Genomic DNA, 20,031 nt, shown 5'->3' with positions numbered 1-20,031 from the left:
CACGGTTACTACAATAAACGGTAGGGCTCACGAGGCGCATGCGCAGTAAACGCGTAACGTCACTTTGCGAGCCATTTCCGTTCTTGCTCAACAGTTTCTGTCACGGTTACTACAATAAACGGTAGGGCTCACGGGGCGCATGCTCAGTAAACGGGTGACGTCACTTTGCAAGCCATTTCAATCTTACTCACATCACCATTACAAGAGTACTCTACTATTGCAGTAGGATATTACTGTAGAATATTGTTGATCGAACTCGAAACAGCTGATTGAACGTTATAAGTCTCGATGTTATAAATCTGTTTACAATGTTAACCTGAAACAAACGTACATAGTATTCAGACCACCGGGTTCATAAGCTCAATTACTAATCAAATCCTTCCGTCATCTTTGCAAACAGAGAACGGAGTGTGCCAAACAGGATTGTATAGAGCTTATCAATAAGAATTGTTATTCTGACACGAATGAAATTAAAATAGGGTTTCCATTAAGCTATCTGTGGAATTATACAGTAAGGCTTTTATCTTATATATACTTTGAACATTAAATTGCTTTAATTTAGGTTCTCATAACTAAAACAGTCATGTATAATAAATTGCCTTTACTATAATGTGAAAAGATAGGAAACATCACCGCGAGGAAAAAATATACTGAAATTTACTTACTTTAATACTTAACTTTATTTTAATCTACAAAGAGTAGTCCCTGTATCTTATAAGAGAATTTAGAAAACATCTTGTAAGATCAGTAGTATTAGACTTTGTCGATACATTTTGAACATTACTCCTGTGTGCAGATGCGTTCCTGGGACCAGTATGCGACTACGTGATCGCCCCCGTGTCACGCTACGCTGGAGTGTGGGGACTTCCGGTCCTAACTGCGGGGGCCCAGGTGGACAACTTCATCCACAAGTCAGAGTTTCCCACCTTGACTCGCTTGATGGGCAGCTACTTCCACGTGGGCGAGGCACTGCTGCACATCCTGCGCAAGTTCAACTGGTCGGTGGCCGGCCTACTCTATTTCAACCACCCCATCAACTCCAACAAGGGCAACTCCAAGTGCCACTTCACCCTCACAGGAGTGTTTATGGCTCTAGGGGCTCGCACGGCCCACGTTAGCTTCAACGAAACGTCTACCTACTCCGACTACATGAGGCTTCTCAATGATCTCTCCAATAAGGCCAGGAGTGAGTTTTCTTGTTTGTACTAATAAAAATAACCACTTTATATCCTTCCGTGTTATTGGTTATCATTATCTTCGTGTATCCTATTACGATATTCTATAACAGGTTCATCTTCCTGCAATTGATGGCAAAATTTCTTCTCCAATTAAAATATCGTTGTAGCTACGTTGTACATCGTTATTGTATGATTTTTTAAAAATTACTTAATTAAATATAAATATATAATATAAATTTGTTCATTTTACGTTTAGCTATGAGTACAGTGTAAATATGTAATTAATTACCTACTCATTCAGTTGATTGGTATCTACGCATGGTTAGTTCAATTTGTGTACACTATTTTCCAAAAACACAATTTCATGGAAAGCCAGGATAGAAAAATTAATATAATTTCTATATATTTGTTTGTCTACTTCTATACACATTTTTGGGTGTGTGAGTAGTGTACCTTTGTTTAGCGTTATGGTTTTATTGTATATCCTTTTACAAACTAAAATCTACAGTGTCACATTTTTGTTTTGTTTAACAATTTATAATTATGTGCTTAATGTAGGTGAGAGTTCTGGAAAAAATATGTCAACATAATTTAGCGTTCGCTTACATTGAAACGTAATATACCTTTTTGCCGCTTCAACACACAAGGCTGTATAAACTTACTCCCTGCTACAGGTATTTCAATGTCGGGTCGGTTCTGTTATACGCAAACACTATAATATATGATCACGTGGTCTAAGGAACAGTTCAGTGGCCTGTCAACCCAGGTTATACTCTTTCATCCATTCACTGAGCCGCGTCGATGAAATGTCGATAAGCGCCTTATCCCCACCCCGTTTCTCGCTCTTCGTCCGGATTTGCTTCTGGTGTAATTTTTTTCAAGCTAACGTGTTCGTCACTGAAAACATTTTGTGAAATGGAACATTTGTGAGCACATCGGTATTCTTAGTTGTATTTATCAACAACTTACATTCACTTCCGTTCATTATATTCAAATTAACTTTGTTTTTATAGGAGTCGTATAACTGTTACTTTACCAGAGTAACTATACTTTACACTTACATCAGAGTTGAATTATAAAAGTGATGTTTACATGCCAGCTGAGAAAATTATTTAATTTAAAAAACGCAACTTATAAAATAATTTGAGCGTAGTTTTTAAAACTACATTTCTTAAAACCAATAATTTAGAAAGAATATAACAATTTTAAAGGGCAAGAAGAGTTTAATTTTCGTTTCAGTTCGTACTAAGCAGTAACGATTAAGCAATGTAGTATTCTTTATAAAAAGACAAAAATTTAAAAACAAAACCATTCAAAAATGTACTCTAAAAGTTATATAATATTTATAACATACTAAAACATCATATCAGCCGGGAACTTAAAATTAACAGCTTCTGTTTTATTTGTTTTATAAAATTACCAAAGTTACTTACTTTAAAAGCAGAGTAATGTTCAGACTAGAAATGCTAAAATTAAGTGCTTAGTATAAAACCAACACTTTTCCAGAAAGTTTTGGTAAATAGTCAAACCAAACTACGGTAAATCCATTGCTGTATGACTTTTTTAAAGATTGCTATGACTGATTAGATGAATTATGACGTCATCCGCAGGTGGTGAGGGACGGGTTGCTTCTAAATTGGGTGAGTCAGCATGTCACATGAATGTTGTTCAGTAGTGTAGGTCATCTGAGGTAGGTTTTCCATCTGATTTTACAGTACCATTTGTCGACGTCTAATTAGATTAGGTAGAACAATATATTTATTTTTCAATACATATTATACATCGAGGACTTATAACGTCAAAGAAATAGGTCTGTCAGTTTAAAATATTAATTGGATATAAAATAGTATGCTGGCTCCAGTAGTAGTAAATTTCTTTAAAGAATGTCCTGCTCACTTTTATAAACCTGTTGAAGCCTTTAGTCCACGTCAATAATGTTGGAACTACTCTATACTAATTCATGTTTTTGTACTAATTTGAAAAATATATAAATCAACTTCTTTTGACATTAAGAAAAATATCTAAAAATTGGAAAAACATTAATAAACCTGTTGTTTACGAAAACTCTGTTAGCGTTCTACATATGCGATTTAAGTTAGAGCTGTTCAACAGATATACACTAGTATCATGAAAGAAATTAAATATATCTGTTATAATTGTAGAAAGTTCACTGGGTCACATTATATTATATGTTTTTACAATTAAAGTGTTATAAATTATAGTAACAACATAAACTGTTTGTTTACAATATCGTAATTTGATTATTTTTATCATTATTTGGATTTATTTTCATACTAGATCTACAGCTTTTGCAAACGCTCATGGATATGATAACATAAAACACGTAATGATGAGTATTTAGCACAATACATCAATACTTTTAACGAACAAGATAAATCCTTGTAGTCTTAGAGTCAGTTCTCCCATGAGTGCGTCGTTATCAAGGAATGAAATTTCAACTCATAGTCCTGTCCTCCAGGGAGAGAGAAATCTGACTCAGCGAATAGCGTCAATACCCAGTTGATCTAATTTGCATAATAACGACCAGGTTAACAATACAGAACCTGTTATCTTGTGTTCAAGAATACTCCGAAAACATTCAAAATTGCTCATGCAGTACACTCTTACAACTTAAACTTTTCTCATTGATTAAATCCTCGTGTAAATTTATTTAATTGATCGTATCGATTTTTACACTTCTTTTTGTAGACGTAACTGACAAAACTAAACAATTGACCAGGTGCAGTTTAAGAGTACATATAACAAGCAAAAATACAAACAAAACTTGTGATATACAACTAAAAACGTGCGATAAGTACTGAGAATATCAGAATAATACTGCAGATTTGGCATGCAACTTGCAAAAATAACAAAGTTCTGCTCGAGAAATCTTAAAAATGTTTAAATATAATTAACGATATAATACAAATAAATATTAGAAAATATGAAAAAGTATGAATTAAAAAAATAAATCAATAATGAATATGCAAAATGGTTTAAAAAACCAGAACAGTACAAATTATAATAATGCAGTAAAATTCTTCATTTAACAATGTTCGTTTTGGCAACAATCCATGCGAAGTGTGAATGAAGACAGATAGTTCATATTTTTGGTCCACGGTTATTGAGTAGCTTCCAGCATATTGTGAAAATAAAAATCTTCGAAAGATAAGCAGATTTGATACAAATAAGTGAACGGCAGGAGAAGGAAAAATTGTCCGGATTCCCTCTTTTGTATTGAAGGTCTGGTAATCTCTAAGGTTGTGATGGCGATTAAATATTGGTCATGATACCTGTTTGACAATTACAACGGATAAGTAAAGTGTCAAGTAATTCCGATTCTTCAATGTTGAGTTCCTTGAATAAGAACATGGCGTCGTTTCAAGATCTTCTACGTTCCAAACGGGCTCATATTAAATAATTTAGAGTTCTTAATTTATAATTGCAACAGGTATAAACCCCAATGGTATTATATAGAACGGTAACAAATCATCAACTGATACTAGTAATGTATTCAGACTGCATTTCATAATTATAAACAATATTAAGGTGATTCAATACAATTAAGTTCTACTAGTGTACTAAATATTTTAATATTTATGTTGGTTTGCATTAAATTTCAGTTTAATCATTTCATTACAAAATAATTGATATAAGGTATTAATGATTCGTAATACTCAGATTGCACAAGATAGAATAATCTCGTTCATCTCTTTGAATGTAATAAGATATGACTGAGATATTATGAATGCTGGTGGTGTGAAAAGAATCATTGGGTTTCATTTACTATATTTGTGAAGAGCTTTAAAATGGTGAAATTAGTTGAGGTTGGATTTTCCATCATTCAGCCGATATCTTATTGAGACTGCTTCATTAACAAAATCCCAGAAATACTTCAGTTCGTTACTCACAGTAATATTAATAACGTTCTGTGCCTTTGCGTTCTCACCGTGGGTTTTCACTTCTCTAACATGAATATAACACTATTTGTGGGGTGAATAAGAATTTTAGCTCTTGTAAACACTATGATACTTCCTCGGGACATCATTCAAGTTCTGGTACAATGTTTTATTTTAATGAGATATTTCTTCCTCCGGACGTTTTTTATAAGACGTCTGGGGTTAAGATAAGTAGCTGAAAACCAATAAGTCTGTGGTTAGGAAGTACCCAAATGTATCTCACATAAGAGACAATGCTAAAATAGTGCCATAAGAGCCCATGTTAAAATAACTCCATAAGAGCCTATGTTACGGCTAGATCCGGGCCATGACTACTCTAAAATTTAGTAAGGTCCACTACATAGTATAAATGTTAACCAATGTATATATTTCCTCGTACAGGATTTTTCAACTTTCATTACGTAAAGTAAGAGCCGGAAAAAAATACAGCTTTCTGCTTATTACTTGACCGGTCGTGTGTAAATTTAATATTTTCTTTGGGTTTTCTTAGTGCTACTTATTAATTTATTGAAAGTAATAAAGTCTGGTGAAACTAGATGAATAATAGATAAAAAAAACAGCAATGTCGCACTATTAAAAACCCAAAAACGTGTAAAATATATAACACTTTTATAATATACGATTGCTATTCAATATAAAATTACTGCTGTTTGTCTTGCTGATTGTTGAAGTAGTTTTAAAAAGTAGGATAGGCCTACGTTTTATAAACATTGGATTATTTAAATTATTTTTTCACAGAACTGAATACACTGTTTTTTGAATTTACTGTTCATATTTTGTATGTAATAATATACTAATATAAAAAACGATGCTGGTACAAAATCATTGTCCATAGCATTGGTATTACCGACAGTTAATATATGTCTAAAGCAGGTGTGAAACAGTGGCTGCTCGACACAATGCGACGGTGCCAGATATTTGCTTTCCATCATTGGACAGATTTCAAATCAGTGACGGTTTCATTAACGACGTCCAGATACGTTTCAGTTTTTCACCTTTAGTTGACTTCGAACAGAGAATTTTTCAATTTCTTTTGATTTGAAGACGAGGGTTTATATAATTGTGAGCAGTAAATTTGTTTTTGTATTGCTTTTTCAGTATTTTATTCATTTCTTAATATATGTCCTTAACTACAATGTGGAATAATCTCCAAGTTCAATTTAGTGAAGTTTATTATCTTCATAATTTTGTTTTTTTATATGAAAAAGACATTTTTGAATTATTGCTTCACAACAGAACAAAAGTATTCAAAGTTATTCGTGTCAAAATGTCATCTTAAGTAATTATTTCAATAAGTCTTAGTTTTTACTCTAGATCACAACTTCTAATACAAATTCAGATTTGCTTATTCTGACCCCTTTGTCTTCATCTTGCACAAAAAATGTTTTAAAATCAATGTAAACCTCTGCAATGTGACATCCATGTATAAATACAGCTTTCTACATCCCTATATACTTTGCAAGTTTAAGTTATACACCAAGTCTATACACATAATACCTACACGGTATTATGTAGGTATTATAATACCTTTTTCAATCTATAAGCATTAATTATTATTTAAAAATTTATTTTTTTTACTATTTATTTGTTAATTATATTAATGTTACTTATCAAATGAGTTAAGGAAAGGATCAAATATATACTTCATTACTTAGTTTTGCACGTATTCGACCTTATGTAACGACCCTTTCCCTTTCTAATTGTGATTTTATTAAGTAAATGATGAAATATTTCTATTTTGTCCGTAATTTTTGTTGAGTTTTCTAATTTAAACTACAACTTCCTTGATGTTTCTTAACGTATGCTTGTTTCTGGTAAGTTTAAAAACTCTTGAAATAAACTGCAATTAACCAAACATGTAATCCAAGAATGTTTTGAACATTTGAAAAGTTTCACATTTAACTAACGTCATTCTATACCTTTTTACCGCTGATGTATAGCACTATATTTAGCACAACACGGTTTGAAAAAAAAAACCATTTTTATTTCTGTTTGGGTATACACAATGTTAACGATAGAATTTGAAACGTCACAAAGTACCTGTTTATGTCCACATTTGCCGTCGTATAATTCAATACACTAAACATTAAAATCATATCTAAACTCTGAGCGCACTGATGTCTCGTAATAATTTATTGGTCCCAGCAAATCTCGTAAATTACTCTGAACCCGTTAGAGAGCAGTGAATTATTTACGCCGAATTTGCGACAAGGGACAGAATAATCTCCTAGGTACTTGTACATCAGTAAACGAGTTACTCTGGCCAGTAGTTTCGCTCTACAGACATCTTAATGTTCTCTAAATGCAATAACAACGAGAGCTGTGCCATAAGTTGAGGAAAACTTTAATAAAAACATTTATTTTAACAAAAACACGCTTATTTTACGGTTTATTCGCGATTTATGTTTTCTATCCAAAAGATTTTAGCTAAATATAAAAAAGATTCTACTTTGTACTAAATATAAAAATCTAATTTTTCTTACACAAGGTGAACCAGACCTACAGGACCACTGGTTGTAGCAGTGTAACAAGTGAAGATATAAACTCCGTTCCAACTGTTTCCTCGTTTTTTTTGTGGCTAGATAATTCGATTGTAGAGGGGTAGCTTTTAGATAATTTTTTATCGTAAACGTTGACCGTGTTGTATCTCATTTTAAGGTATTTTGACAAAATAGTTAAAAATATTTAATTTTTCTGTATCCTAATGTATATTTTTGTCTTTTTTAGGAGAACTTACTAAAAAAATAAAAAACTAATAATTTGTGTGTATTTATATAATAAATTAATAACTAGGTATTTCTAAATTTAGCACATAATAATCATTGCTATTTTTAATTATGTGTTTTAATGTAGATATTGTACTGGGAATATATATTTCAACATACACTTTTGTAATTATGACATGGAACAAGCTCAATTATAATTTCATTATCTATTGAAGACTATTTAGGTAAACATTTCATAAACATAAATTCCAACCGGAGTGAAATATAAAACACGATCTAGACAACCTGCTTGTATTACCCTGTTTATCTATTTTTACATCTTCTTTCTCTGTATATCTAGTACCCCTCTTATTGAACCACTATGCTTTTTGTAGTAGCAAAAGTTATTTTGACCATTAGGTTCTTACATACGTCTAAAATAACGATATTTACAAATGAAGTATATTTGATCTTAATGTTTATTACTTCTGTAATTTGTCATATCGTGTAGCAACAGTTGAAAGAAATGTATCTTTGCTTAACAGATTCAAACAATCAGTTTGTAAAAGTGGATGCTAACAATGTATAAGTGTACACCATATTTTGTGTCAAAATAAAATCGTCACTTTTTTAATGAATTATTAGTATTTATATAGTTATTGTTACTATATTCTATTTCAGTTATCTTTAAAATAACATTTTTTTTTGAAATCCAATTAATAATGAAATGTTAATAGGCAACTTAGTTTTGAAACAACATGAGATATTAATACAAAGTATTCGGTGTATTTTATACATTCAATAACACCACGCCAAGTCACAATCTAGTAGGCTATAAAACACATTGCATTGTCTCAAGCGAATATAAACTGAGGTTTTGTCAGCCTGGGTATAGATGAGGTGGAAACTTGCAATGTGATTACACCAGTAGGCTACACCATAAACTTAGACCATTGTCTTGAACGAGTATAAACTGAGGTTTTGTCAGCCTGAGTGTACAGACGAGGTGGAAACTTGCAATTTGATTAAACCAGTAGGCTACGCCATAAAACTTACAACATTGTCTCGAGCGAGTATAAACTGAGGTTTTGTCAGTCTAGGTATAGATGAGGCTTAAACTTGGAGTTGGATTACACCAATAGGCTATAAAACATACTGCCTTGTCTCGAGGGAGTATAAACTGAGGTTTTGTTATTCTGGCTATAAGATGAGGCCGAAACTTGCAGTTTGATTACATCAGTAGGATATATAACAAAACTCAAGCACCCAAACCAGAACTCCTCGTGTTTTGTTCCGGTACTCAAATCAATAAACTCAAGTTCATATATATATATATATATATATATATATATATATATCCTGCAAAATCGTACATTCAATAGACAAAGAGTAAAATATGTGTAAGTAATTAATAATATTTAAGACAGTCATTAGTGTAGTTTTTTTTTTTTGCACAAAGTTGTCCTTTGGTTTAATCAATGGGGCATAGTTTAAATGAAAAAATTAATTGTTGGATTAATTCAAATTTTGAAAATTCAAATGTATTGTGACAATATTTATATGTTTATATATCATTGTCACATTAACTATTTTGATTAAGAAGTACAAGCATAATCTCTTATCTTATTTTGAGAGACATTTTGGCCTAAATAATTTTGCTACTGATATATATATATATATTACTATGTTAACCTGGATACGATTAAAGCAGTATAAAAATGTGAGCCTCTACTTTGATAAGTTTATAAATTGGATAAAGCAATAAAAAAGTTTACATTTTGGTTTATTTAATTTTACTCCATGTACAACCTATCAGTTTCTTTTTTATACTTAAGATATGTAGTGTAAAGTTTTTTCGTCTAACGCGTGGCTGAAGTGGCATTAGTTTAGCATTTCTGACTGTCGTAAAGGTACTCAGCAGCTTGAGCCACTTCGTCTTTGATAACATATTGGTAGAGTTAAAAGTATAATTTAGGTTCGATAATGCGTTTTAATCTCTAGGAATAGAGTTTGGTTATGTTTAAAGTGGTAGGTGAATAGAGCCGACATTTACGATTAGAAGATCTATTTTAATCGTTTATGTTTTCACTCTTTTGCGTAGGTATCATTTTGAGAAATATGCCCAGACAATTCTGGACGGAAGAGATTGAAGATGAATATTTAGATACCTCTGATTGTTCGTTGTAGGTTTTACTTTAATCAAAACCAATTCAATAAGTATATTGAAATAAAAAGAAAGTATTCTTTTTCATTTTTAATTTTATAGTCAGAAAAGTTAAACACACTAAAAAAGTATCAAATTACTGTTTATCGAAGGACAAGGAATGTTCATTCTTCAAATAGCTGTTTTCGAAAGAGTACGCAATCTCACCATGGTGTTTTTTTTTTATTGCTGATCTTATGTTTTAAGATATTTCACTTAGAGTAGAGAGCATACTTGTTTTTCTTGTGGCACAATACAGGATAGAAAATCCACCATCAATAATGAAATAAGGAATTTTAAAACTTTTGAGATCGATTTTTGGCTATACTCTCGTCAGTTTAGTAATGTCTGCAGCTATATGACTATCTACCTAATTGGTAAAATTGTGCTCATTTTCACGAAGATAGAGTATATTTACTGCTCTTGTACAGATTCTTGTTAGGTCTCAAAGGTTACATAGTCATCATGGTATTTGTGAACAAAGTAGTGGGTCATAACACACTATTCTTATAAGATGGGATTGACCTCAGAGATTTACTAGAAATCGGAACAACTACACCTCAACAACAATTCGTACTTCAAGTGGAAGACGGCCTTTTTATTCACAACCTAGTCGATGGTCTTATATCCGCCGCAAAACGTCCGGTGGTCACTCTGACCATCATTATGCTTTGTACGACAAGGTGGCGGTGGCTTTATCCCATACCGGCTGAAGTGTGGCACAAAAGCGCTTGTTTAACGCTGCTCGGTACATCGTAAACTTGGTTAAGGCAGCCTTTGTGTTATTAAAAGCTAAGTGGTATGTGAGTTTCCAACGGTGAGGGGCTTGACTGCCACAAGGATGGCCAAGACTCAGCGCACTCGTTTGTTAAACCTGAGTGTGTCATTTTAAGTACAATGTTGATGTTAATACTTTCCTCGTGTTCTTAAACTGTGCCTCATAGCTCAGCTGTTTAGGAGATAGCTGCTAGTTTTTCTAAGGCAGCTATATGAAATTGTATTGGTAAAACGAAATAAATAAAACACTAACATTGTGTAATCGCTAAGTGAATAGACCACCAGTCGTACTTTGAGATGTGTGATAGTTAGTACCATTTTACCCGTTATTATCATTTTGTCGTTTATTTCTTTGTTTAGCTGGCAACTAAAATATATAATAATGATATCCAAACATCACGGGAGATGAGCTAACAAGCGAGCACAGCCAACCGTGGTTAATGAGCAGAAATAATAAGGAGAAAATGTGCCAATTCATTTTAACATTTAAGATTCATTTCTTATTCTAAATTACATCATTTCTGTTATACATATTAAATATATTTAATTTTAAATAATATAGTTATAACATTTTTATAATAATTTATTGAAGACTGATAATTTGTCTGTAAAAGAAAAACTTTGGTATTTTTTAATCTCGCCATCTTCCAATTTAGATCCTAAGATAAATTGGACATTTATAAATTTACCCTCATACATTCGTTTTGATTAGGAAATAATGACAAAATAAATAACTATTCTTTTCAGCTCTAGTTCTGAATGTTAAAGGTACACTTTACACTTGAATACAAGTTTTGTTTCTTTTCTCTAAAAATCATCTTTACATATTTCCATTACCACTTTGCCCCTAATTCTTCAAATTGGTGGGATTAAATTTTTTATGATTTTGACGTGACAACGTCTTAAATTAGGTTGCGGCTCGGAGTCAACTCATGAAAAAGTGTAACGCCCGGTAACGTTACGATGCCCGTCCAGTGGGTCCGCCGCACGGGATCCGCACGGGATAAAGCAGATAACTGTGTGTCCGCCGCACGGGATAAAGCAGATAACTATGTTTATTCGTGAAAATGTGGAGTGCTTAGATTCGTCATTTACAACAACTACAACAATAAAGGTAAATAATTGTACACTGATATTTCATTATCGTAAACTATGATTGATTGATTAATTATTATTGTTAGATTGACACAAAAGTTGAGAAACTGAGTTTATAGGTTATGTCATACTATTGACAAATGTTGATAGTGTTAAGTAAATTATTAGTTTAAATCACTCTGCAATCAATCGTAATTCAGTCGATTGAGAAGAAACAGCGCGTATTGCTAGTCAAACATTTAAAATAACAAATTATAACCTCTAACCTGTCATAACAGTGCGACCAAACAAACGAACTAAACCGACCAATCACCACGCGCGGAGTTAGAATTTAAAAGTAAAAGTAAAAAATATGTCTTATTTTACAAAGTTAGGGCTAAGAAGCCCTCTCTAACACTTAACCTGGGGACCAACGGCGTAACAGGTGACTTCCGAACCACCACCAATGATCGGGCAGGCGCTTGCAAGGACAGGATCGCTCAGCGGTCACCAAGCAGCAGCCACGCTCGGCGATCTGGTTATCTTGCGATAACCGCCGTACCCCACTACACTGCGCCATTGGCAATTTAACTGTGTTTGGCAAGAATTTCAAATTCCAATTTTAGTAAATGTTTTATTCAACTTTACCATTTACAATAACAAATTTTAATTAATTTCAAATTATGTACAATGTTTTAGTAAACAAAATATATTTCTATAGTTAAAATTTGTGCAATTCTTATTTTCATTCAATTCCTTGTTCCTATTGTGCAATTTAATAATATTCATATCAATAAATATTCTACCGAGAAAAAGACGTTGTCACGTAAAATCTTCGCCCGTAAAACCGACTTTACAGGCAACCATAATTTTTTTAAAGATATATAAATACTACCGTGTATTACAATGAATGTCCTTTACATATATACTAGCCATCGTAACATATTTTATATTATTATTGAGATAATTGTAACTTTTATATAAATCGTACTATAATATACACATTTGTGTATTTTACAGAATAGTCGTATTGATTTATATGCTTACGCCAGACAAATTTACCTTGCGTAGTTTCTCATGATTTCGAAAGGTACATCAGGATTCCACTGCCCTGCTATGCCCATGGGAAATAAAGTACAAACGTTGTCATTTCTCTCCTAACAAATACCCTCAAACTTTGTTGCGGGTGTAAAAGCAAATCCGTGTCGCCAAGTTTGAACACGTCACGGACATGTACTGTAACCTAACCCTAATTCTGTAACACCCTGCAAATTTCAATTATGTAAATGTTAAAACTGTGTTACATTCATATTTAAACATATAATAATATAGTTTTAGCTTTGGACAAAGAAATATTCATTGTTCTTTGATTCAATTAAACTGCAGTGGTCACCGTTATTATTATGAATTCAGAGTCGGCCTCTTACTACACTAGTTATCGTTAGTTATAAAACTTGGAATTTATATACCTAACCTAGCTATGGTGGGAAAGGGTTGATTCAATGTCAATGTTAAGTTTAGCTCACGTTCACCTTCCTCTTACTGCAACGTCTGAAATCTGACGCTGTCTGTTAAAGGTGCCGGGGTCAACTAATAGCGTCAGATTTTCAGACGCTGCTGTACTAAGAGGAAGGTGAACTGGAGCTAAACTCAACATTCCCATTGGATATTTGTTGCTAATATTCATATATTAAGTTCTATTATATTTATTTTATTACTATTTATATGTAATTTTAATGTAATTATTATTTAAATGTTATATCGTGTTTATCATTATTGATTTTTAATTAAATTTGAGTATAACACAATCTGTATAGTTAAATTCAGACAGTTCTTAAAAGTCACTGGTGACAGTTCTTGAATCTTTGGCGAAAGGATGGTACTAGTCCAAGACGTGAAGTGTTGGTAATCAGAGAGAACGAAACATAGTAAGTGTGATAGTTTTGAATTAATATTGATGTGGTAGTTTTGAGTAGAGATTATGTTGAAAACTAGTTACTTATTAAGTCAGATTGAATATATTTCCTCTAGTAAAATGGAAATGAATGCACCTCTCTGTGGTGATGCAGAATGATTCCGGTGAAAAACCGATGGCTGAAAAAGTGGTCTTTACTAAGTGAGAACCTAGTTTTATTGAATACGGTGATCATATTTGACGATTTTACGGTACAGAAGTGAAGAATATTTAGTTGTTACAAACATAACTATCATTAAAAAGAAAAAGTAGTTCTAACTAACTCAGTTATCTAATGATTTTAAACTTATTAAGATAGGTACTGCACCTAAGTAGGTATGGTTGAATTGAACGTACATGCGGCATTCAATCTAAGTGGAACAATTTATAAGCTTTCTCAGTCTCAATATTTGTATTAATTAAATTCCATCCAAAACTTAAAATTTAACATATTATAACTTAACAATAAGAATATTGGAAAATATACAGTCTGTATCCTTTTGAAACGAGCTAGACGGAAATCAACAATTCACAACTACATCATTGGACTAACCTTTATTTCCAACACTATACAGTCAAAATAAATTTAGGAATATACGTCCATAATTGAGTGTCTGTTTGTTTAGAAAGGACGATGACAAATTATAAGAACGAAAATAAACTAGAAGAAGAAGAAGAAGAAGAAGAAGAAGAATGATTTTATTTCTTGAGAACACATTTTTACAACAAATACAAAATACAGCACTGATCAAGAATTAGTTACATTTGAGTATTTAACTACACACTAATAACAATGTATACTTATAAACTACTAATACGTATTTTTTAAAAACACTGCAATTTTTCTCAAGAAACTTAAAGTAACACTGATAAATGAATTGTACATCTAAATGTGTGTAAACAGTTACAACTACATTTCAGCACAGGCTGAAATAAGTGAGAACATATTCAATTCAATTTGTTAAAAAGTGATGCAATAACATTATTATTAATGCTAATTCTTATGATCACACACAGTTCATTTTAGTGCGGTTTTTACTACCATAAGGCATTGTCCAATAATGCAAATGTATATAAAAGAGAAATTAAAAAACTGTTATTGATCTTAATATCAAGTGGTAAAGAGCACCGAGGGTAAATAAATATACCAATTAAATATACGTGTTTTATAGTTGTAACAAAATACATATAATATAAATATAAAATAATATTTGATTAAAATAAAAAATTATGCACCACGCTAATTGAAACACTTTCTAATCCTACTAACAATCGGCGGACAATGCGATTGGATGTAAAACCACAGACATGAAATTGCAAACTTAAAAACGCTTCTGACATGTATTGAATACCATTACTGTATTAAATTCCTTGAGGCAAACGTCTGGGTTGTATAGTGTAACGTAGTGCCAATAATGTAGCTCCTTTCAAAAAGGAATAGGTTTGGATTTGCTTTGAATGCAAACGTCGGTGGAATAAGGAAGCAGACTAGAGCCGAGGACTTGAGACTTATAAAGGAAATCAGATATACGACAGATGCCAAACCGGGAAGAAACTTCCCACCTTCAACTCAGTGTATTGCCAAACTTTTATCAGAAAACTCAGCTCAGATATGTCTGTGTCCAAACTGTATGTATGTTATTTTAACTATTATCATTCAATAACAGTAATATGAATGCGTTCACATGTTTTCAGTTTGAAATTGACACTTTCAGCTATGATTCCTAACTTTAAATTGAAGATAACCAAAAAATCTTCCCTCGGGAATCCACTTACACTAGTTTAATGCCCTCTCTTAGATAAGTGCAATCATTTATAAATATCTTAAATATAAAACAATTTTTTTATATAAAATTAATTTTAATACTAGTGTAATGCGATGTAAATTTATCTTAATAGGGGAAATAACTACAATAATAAAAATATCGGATTTATTTACATTTAAAGGGTTACAAGTACAACAATAACATTTATGTAGGTTTTATATGCAATTTTATTTCAACTGATTTATCTTTCAGTATTTCAATGTGTAAATATATAATAACGTTTAAATTCATAAAATAGCCTTATAATTAAGGAATATTTGTATCTAATAGAAATAAAAAGCAGCGTGACTATTTATTATAGTACAATATACATGTATATGTATATCTAACTAAAGCCCATTTTAAATATTTTATTGATTATGCTGTTGTATAAAAGATAAGCATACCTTCCTGTTAAAAGAGAGAAGTACCTGCCTTTTGCACAGATTTTCGTTGCAATCTTGACTGTTCAAACCACGACGGACGAAAGGTATTGACCATGAATTTTTCTGACTCCAATAAACATCACATCCAAATTGATAAAGCAATTTCCCGAAGTAAAAACTAAAGTGTTCTTATAGGCATTAGTAAGAGATTGGGTGGTGATTTACCTGCAGTATAGAACTACAGTAGCCCTATAAAATTCCTATATCGAGGTGACACCCTTTTAATGTACGTTAATGGTAAAAACCTCAATGACACCGACGCGACGGTCAGCGGAAACGGATTTAGAGTTGTTAGCTGTAATCGGCTCAAAATGTCAAAGAGGTATTAGTAATAGACAGAGGATTGTGATGTGAGTAACCGCGAAGCCAGTGATGAGGTTGGCAACATCTATATAATCTAACTAAGCGTACCATTCAGTCGGCCGTTGTGCTATAGGGGCTTAATGTGCTCTCTCTCTCTCCCTCTCTCCCTCTCTCCCTCCCTCCATCCCTCCCTCCCTCCGTACCCTATATAAATCAGTCACTACCACTGGTTTATGATTAAGAGGACGTGTTGTGTGGTTAATATTTAAAAAGCCCCAATAAACATAACATTCAATTTTATAAAACCAAAACTCCTTATTAAATTTGATCACATTTGTATTAGCGTTTAAGCTTGGGAAAAAACATGAAAGCCTAAAAAACCATATGTTGGGCACACTTGGGGAAAATCTTTGAAATTGTTAAGCTAGTTATATATTTTTGAAAACCTGTAACTATCTCAAAACTGGGAGATAATTTATGAAATTGATCATTTTTTTAGTGTATATATACTGACCACTTTAAACGTGTGTTGAACGTAAGCAAATTTGATAAAACCTGAATTTATCATACATATCGCTGTCACTCCAGTATTTATTTGTAATTTACTCAATTTTATAAACTTAGATCTCCTTTTATCATATATTTATTACCTTGTCAACTTTCTTTTTATTTTTAACAACTTTACAAACCCAAATTCGAAAACGTGGGTCAGAAAGCCGGAGCCGTTAAGGTCAAAGTTGTTATTGTGCCAGTTGAATCGTGTTGTAATTATTTACACCTGTATATTGTGTATGATAGCTGTAATTACTTGCATTCCAAACACAAGACACCCGAGTTATACCTAACATTGTACAATTCCTCCAACGAGAAAATTTCAGAATGAGTGAACTTGTATACAAACTTATGCTACTATAAAATATTTTAACTTGTGGCATATTAACACGCGTAGCGTAACTGTCACAAAAAGTCCAACATTAAAACAGTAATATGAAATGCAATTTTATAAACAAAAATGTGAATCTATCATGTGGCAAAGTTTTTATTTGCAGACTTTAAATTGTGTATAATACTTAATTTCTTGATGATCAAGATGTGTTGTTGGACTTAATTTTGTATTTTTCTACAAAGCCAAACTTGATTACCATCTGAACACTGGAACCTTTTTGTACACAAAAAGTACTATTCTTTTATCATTCTCTAATTATCCTACTGTAAGTCATTGCTGTTATGTCAGATATTCTCACTCCCTTACTTTGCGTATTACAGCACTACTGGTATGTTCTCGAATCCGGCCCAATTTAACACTTGACGTTTTTCGTTAAATCAGTATACTTATCTTAGTACACATTTTTCTTATACATCCAATCAAATTTATTACTAAGTAAAGCCTAATTAACCCAACATAATAATAGAAAAGTGCATTCTTAGAAAAGAGTAAGTTGTTTTATTTCTCCAAACAAAATATTTCTGTTTGAACAAGTATCCCAGTTTACAAGGCGGAATAAAACGATGGTGGGAGCTATCCACGTGCGTGTTGTAAAAGTAACATAAAATGGCTCAATTTATGGTTCTTGGCTTCCTTGAGATGTCCAACTAAAACCGTGTGAAACCTCGGGTGAAAATTCTAGGGAAATATTTGTAGCTAAATATACACCATGTTTATTACATCCACGCCTGGATTACTTACATTACACCGAGTTTTATTAATTACACAGTATAGTCAGCGCTTAGAAATGATCACTAGATTACAAATTGTTATTATTGCTTTATAGTCTTATGCTATATAATTTTAATATATTTTAATTAGTCACAGGATTATTTGTGGCTTGGAGATTATCTTCGCATTATCCTTTGAATAATTGAAACTTAGTTACAGCAGAAATAATTTACAGTGTAATCCAAATAAGCTATTTATTATAAAATCGACAACATTTATTGAGATATTTTAACAATTGTTATTTAATTATTTAAAGTATCGCAGGTTGTAAACAAAATTGTTTTGGATATACACTATAGTAACTTATTCAAAAATTAAAACGAGTTAACTAAATGAGGTTAAAAGTCCTGCCTTTTGTCAATACGGTTTATTCTCTTTATAATATTATCATAAATTCCCGTTTTCAAGTGTTATATTCTTTGGTGAAGTCAGTAGAAAAACTGACTTTACACTTGAGGGATTTTCCTCCAAAACTTCCTATTCTAAAAAATAAAACAATTGTAAGGAATGGGTATTAATAACAGTTACTTTACCTTAAAATATAAAATTGTACATTCATAAATGTAGATAAATTCTAAAGTAAATTTCAGTTTTATATCATCAGAAAATGTTCTATCACGTATAAATAAGATGGTTATTAATTGTTTGACATAAAAAGTAACACCTGTTATTTTTTAGCCCTAGCACAGTCTACCCCACCTACAATACTTACTACTGTAACGTACATGTTACACACAGAAACAATGTTTAAAATGCCTCAAGCAGGAATTTGTTATATCACAAGGTAGGAATAAGACACAACACTTATCACGCAACCTTAAAGGCTATAGCATATATCTTAAATTATTAATGACAGTAAAAACAATGTACCATTATAAAATAAATAATTTTTACACTCGCTGGCAAACAAAATAGAAACTGCATCAACCTACTGAGTGACAGGCTTTAACGACCCTCTGCATTGGTTGGTTATGCACCATAGTAGAATTAATTCTCGTTTATGTAGAAATGAAGTTGCGTGCAAAATTCCAAATCTACAGATTACATCTTTCTCGTTATATTTTGTCACATTTGATACACTCACAGTTTTGTTAATGAAATTTGTTTTCATATCAGTGTGTGAATAATAAAGGTCTACGCACCAAGTCACAATACACTTTTGTTGTATGGTTCGGGAGAGTAAAACTACATGTTTATTTAAATTATCACATGTTTAAAGGTTAAAGGCTAAATTATTTGTTGTGTATGAGATTTAAGCATTAGGTGTTCGTTATGTACAAAGGTTGATTTATTCTTTCAAAAAATTCTAAAAATAGGTGTGAACCATCAAGATAATTCATTAAGTTGTGGTATATCAAGTATTACGTGTGTTTAGAAGGAATTGGGTACAATTTGTTATATTGGGAAATCCTATACATCGAGGTGCGTCATGTGAACTCCACTGTAATTATAATAACGAATTTTAATAGTTTTAATTATAATAAGTGACCTGACTCTGTATGTGGATGTAGAAGGAATGACGTACGTTAAAGTAATGCATACGTTACAATGGCTTTAGCCTTGCCACGTAATGGGGTGTGGTGGATCTCTGGCCAGAGCCATTAGTATGCAGGGTTCCGTACACCACGGTTACTGTATAATCTATGTACTTATAATTACATGTTTCATCTCCTCAGCCGTCGCCGCCGTGGTCACAACACATCTTGGTGTTTGTCAACAACATATTATTAAATCCAATATTTCGACGTGAAACACAACTACAGCTATTATCATAAGGAAAATAAAATGCTTTAAAGAAATGCTTTATCTTTAATTTTAAATGTGAGATCATAACAGCGTGACCAAAGAAATGTACTGACGTTGTACTGTTACTGTTGAAATGTATGACCAATCTTTTAAAAGTGATTGAT

At 32.0% G+C, this 20,031-nt stretch overlaps 1 protein-coding gene across 3 annotated transcripts in view; it reads left to right on the top strand.

Annotated features, from left to right (window-relative positions):
- Positions 1–20,031, top strand: part of LOC124372502 (atrial natriuretic peptide receptor 1) — an 884,633-nt gene that overhangs the window by 575,661 nt on the left and 288,941 nt on the right. Inside the window, exon 3 of one of the 3 annotated variants that reach the window (XM_046830906.1) lies at positions 797–1,186. The exons of the other annotated variants lie outside the window; for them this stretch is intronic. Coding sequence (XP_046686862.1) covers positions 797–1,186 — 390 coding nt within the window. The remainder of the gene's footprint in view (positions 1–796; positions 1,187–20,031) is intronic. 3 annotated transcript variants of the gene reach the window in all.

This window comes from Homalodisca vitripennis, chromosome 1 (assembly GCF_021130785.1).
Source record: "Homalodisca vitripennis isolate AUS2020 chromosome 1, UT_GWSS_2.1, whole genome shotgun sequence".
In the NCBI taxonomy this organism is placed as follows: domain Eukaryota; kingdom Metazoa; phylum Arthropoda; class Insecta; order Hemiptera; family Cicadellidae; genus Homalodisca; species Homalodisca vitripennis.
This window is presented reverse-complemented; position numbering and strand designations above follow the sequence as displayed.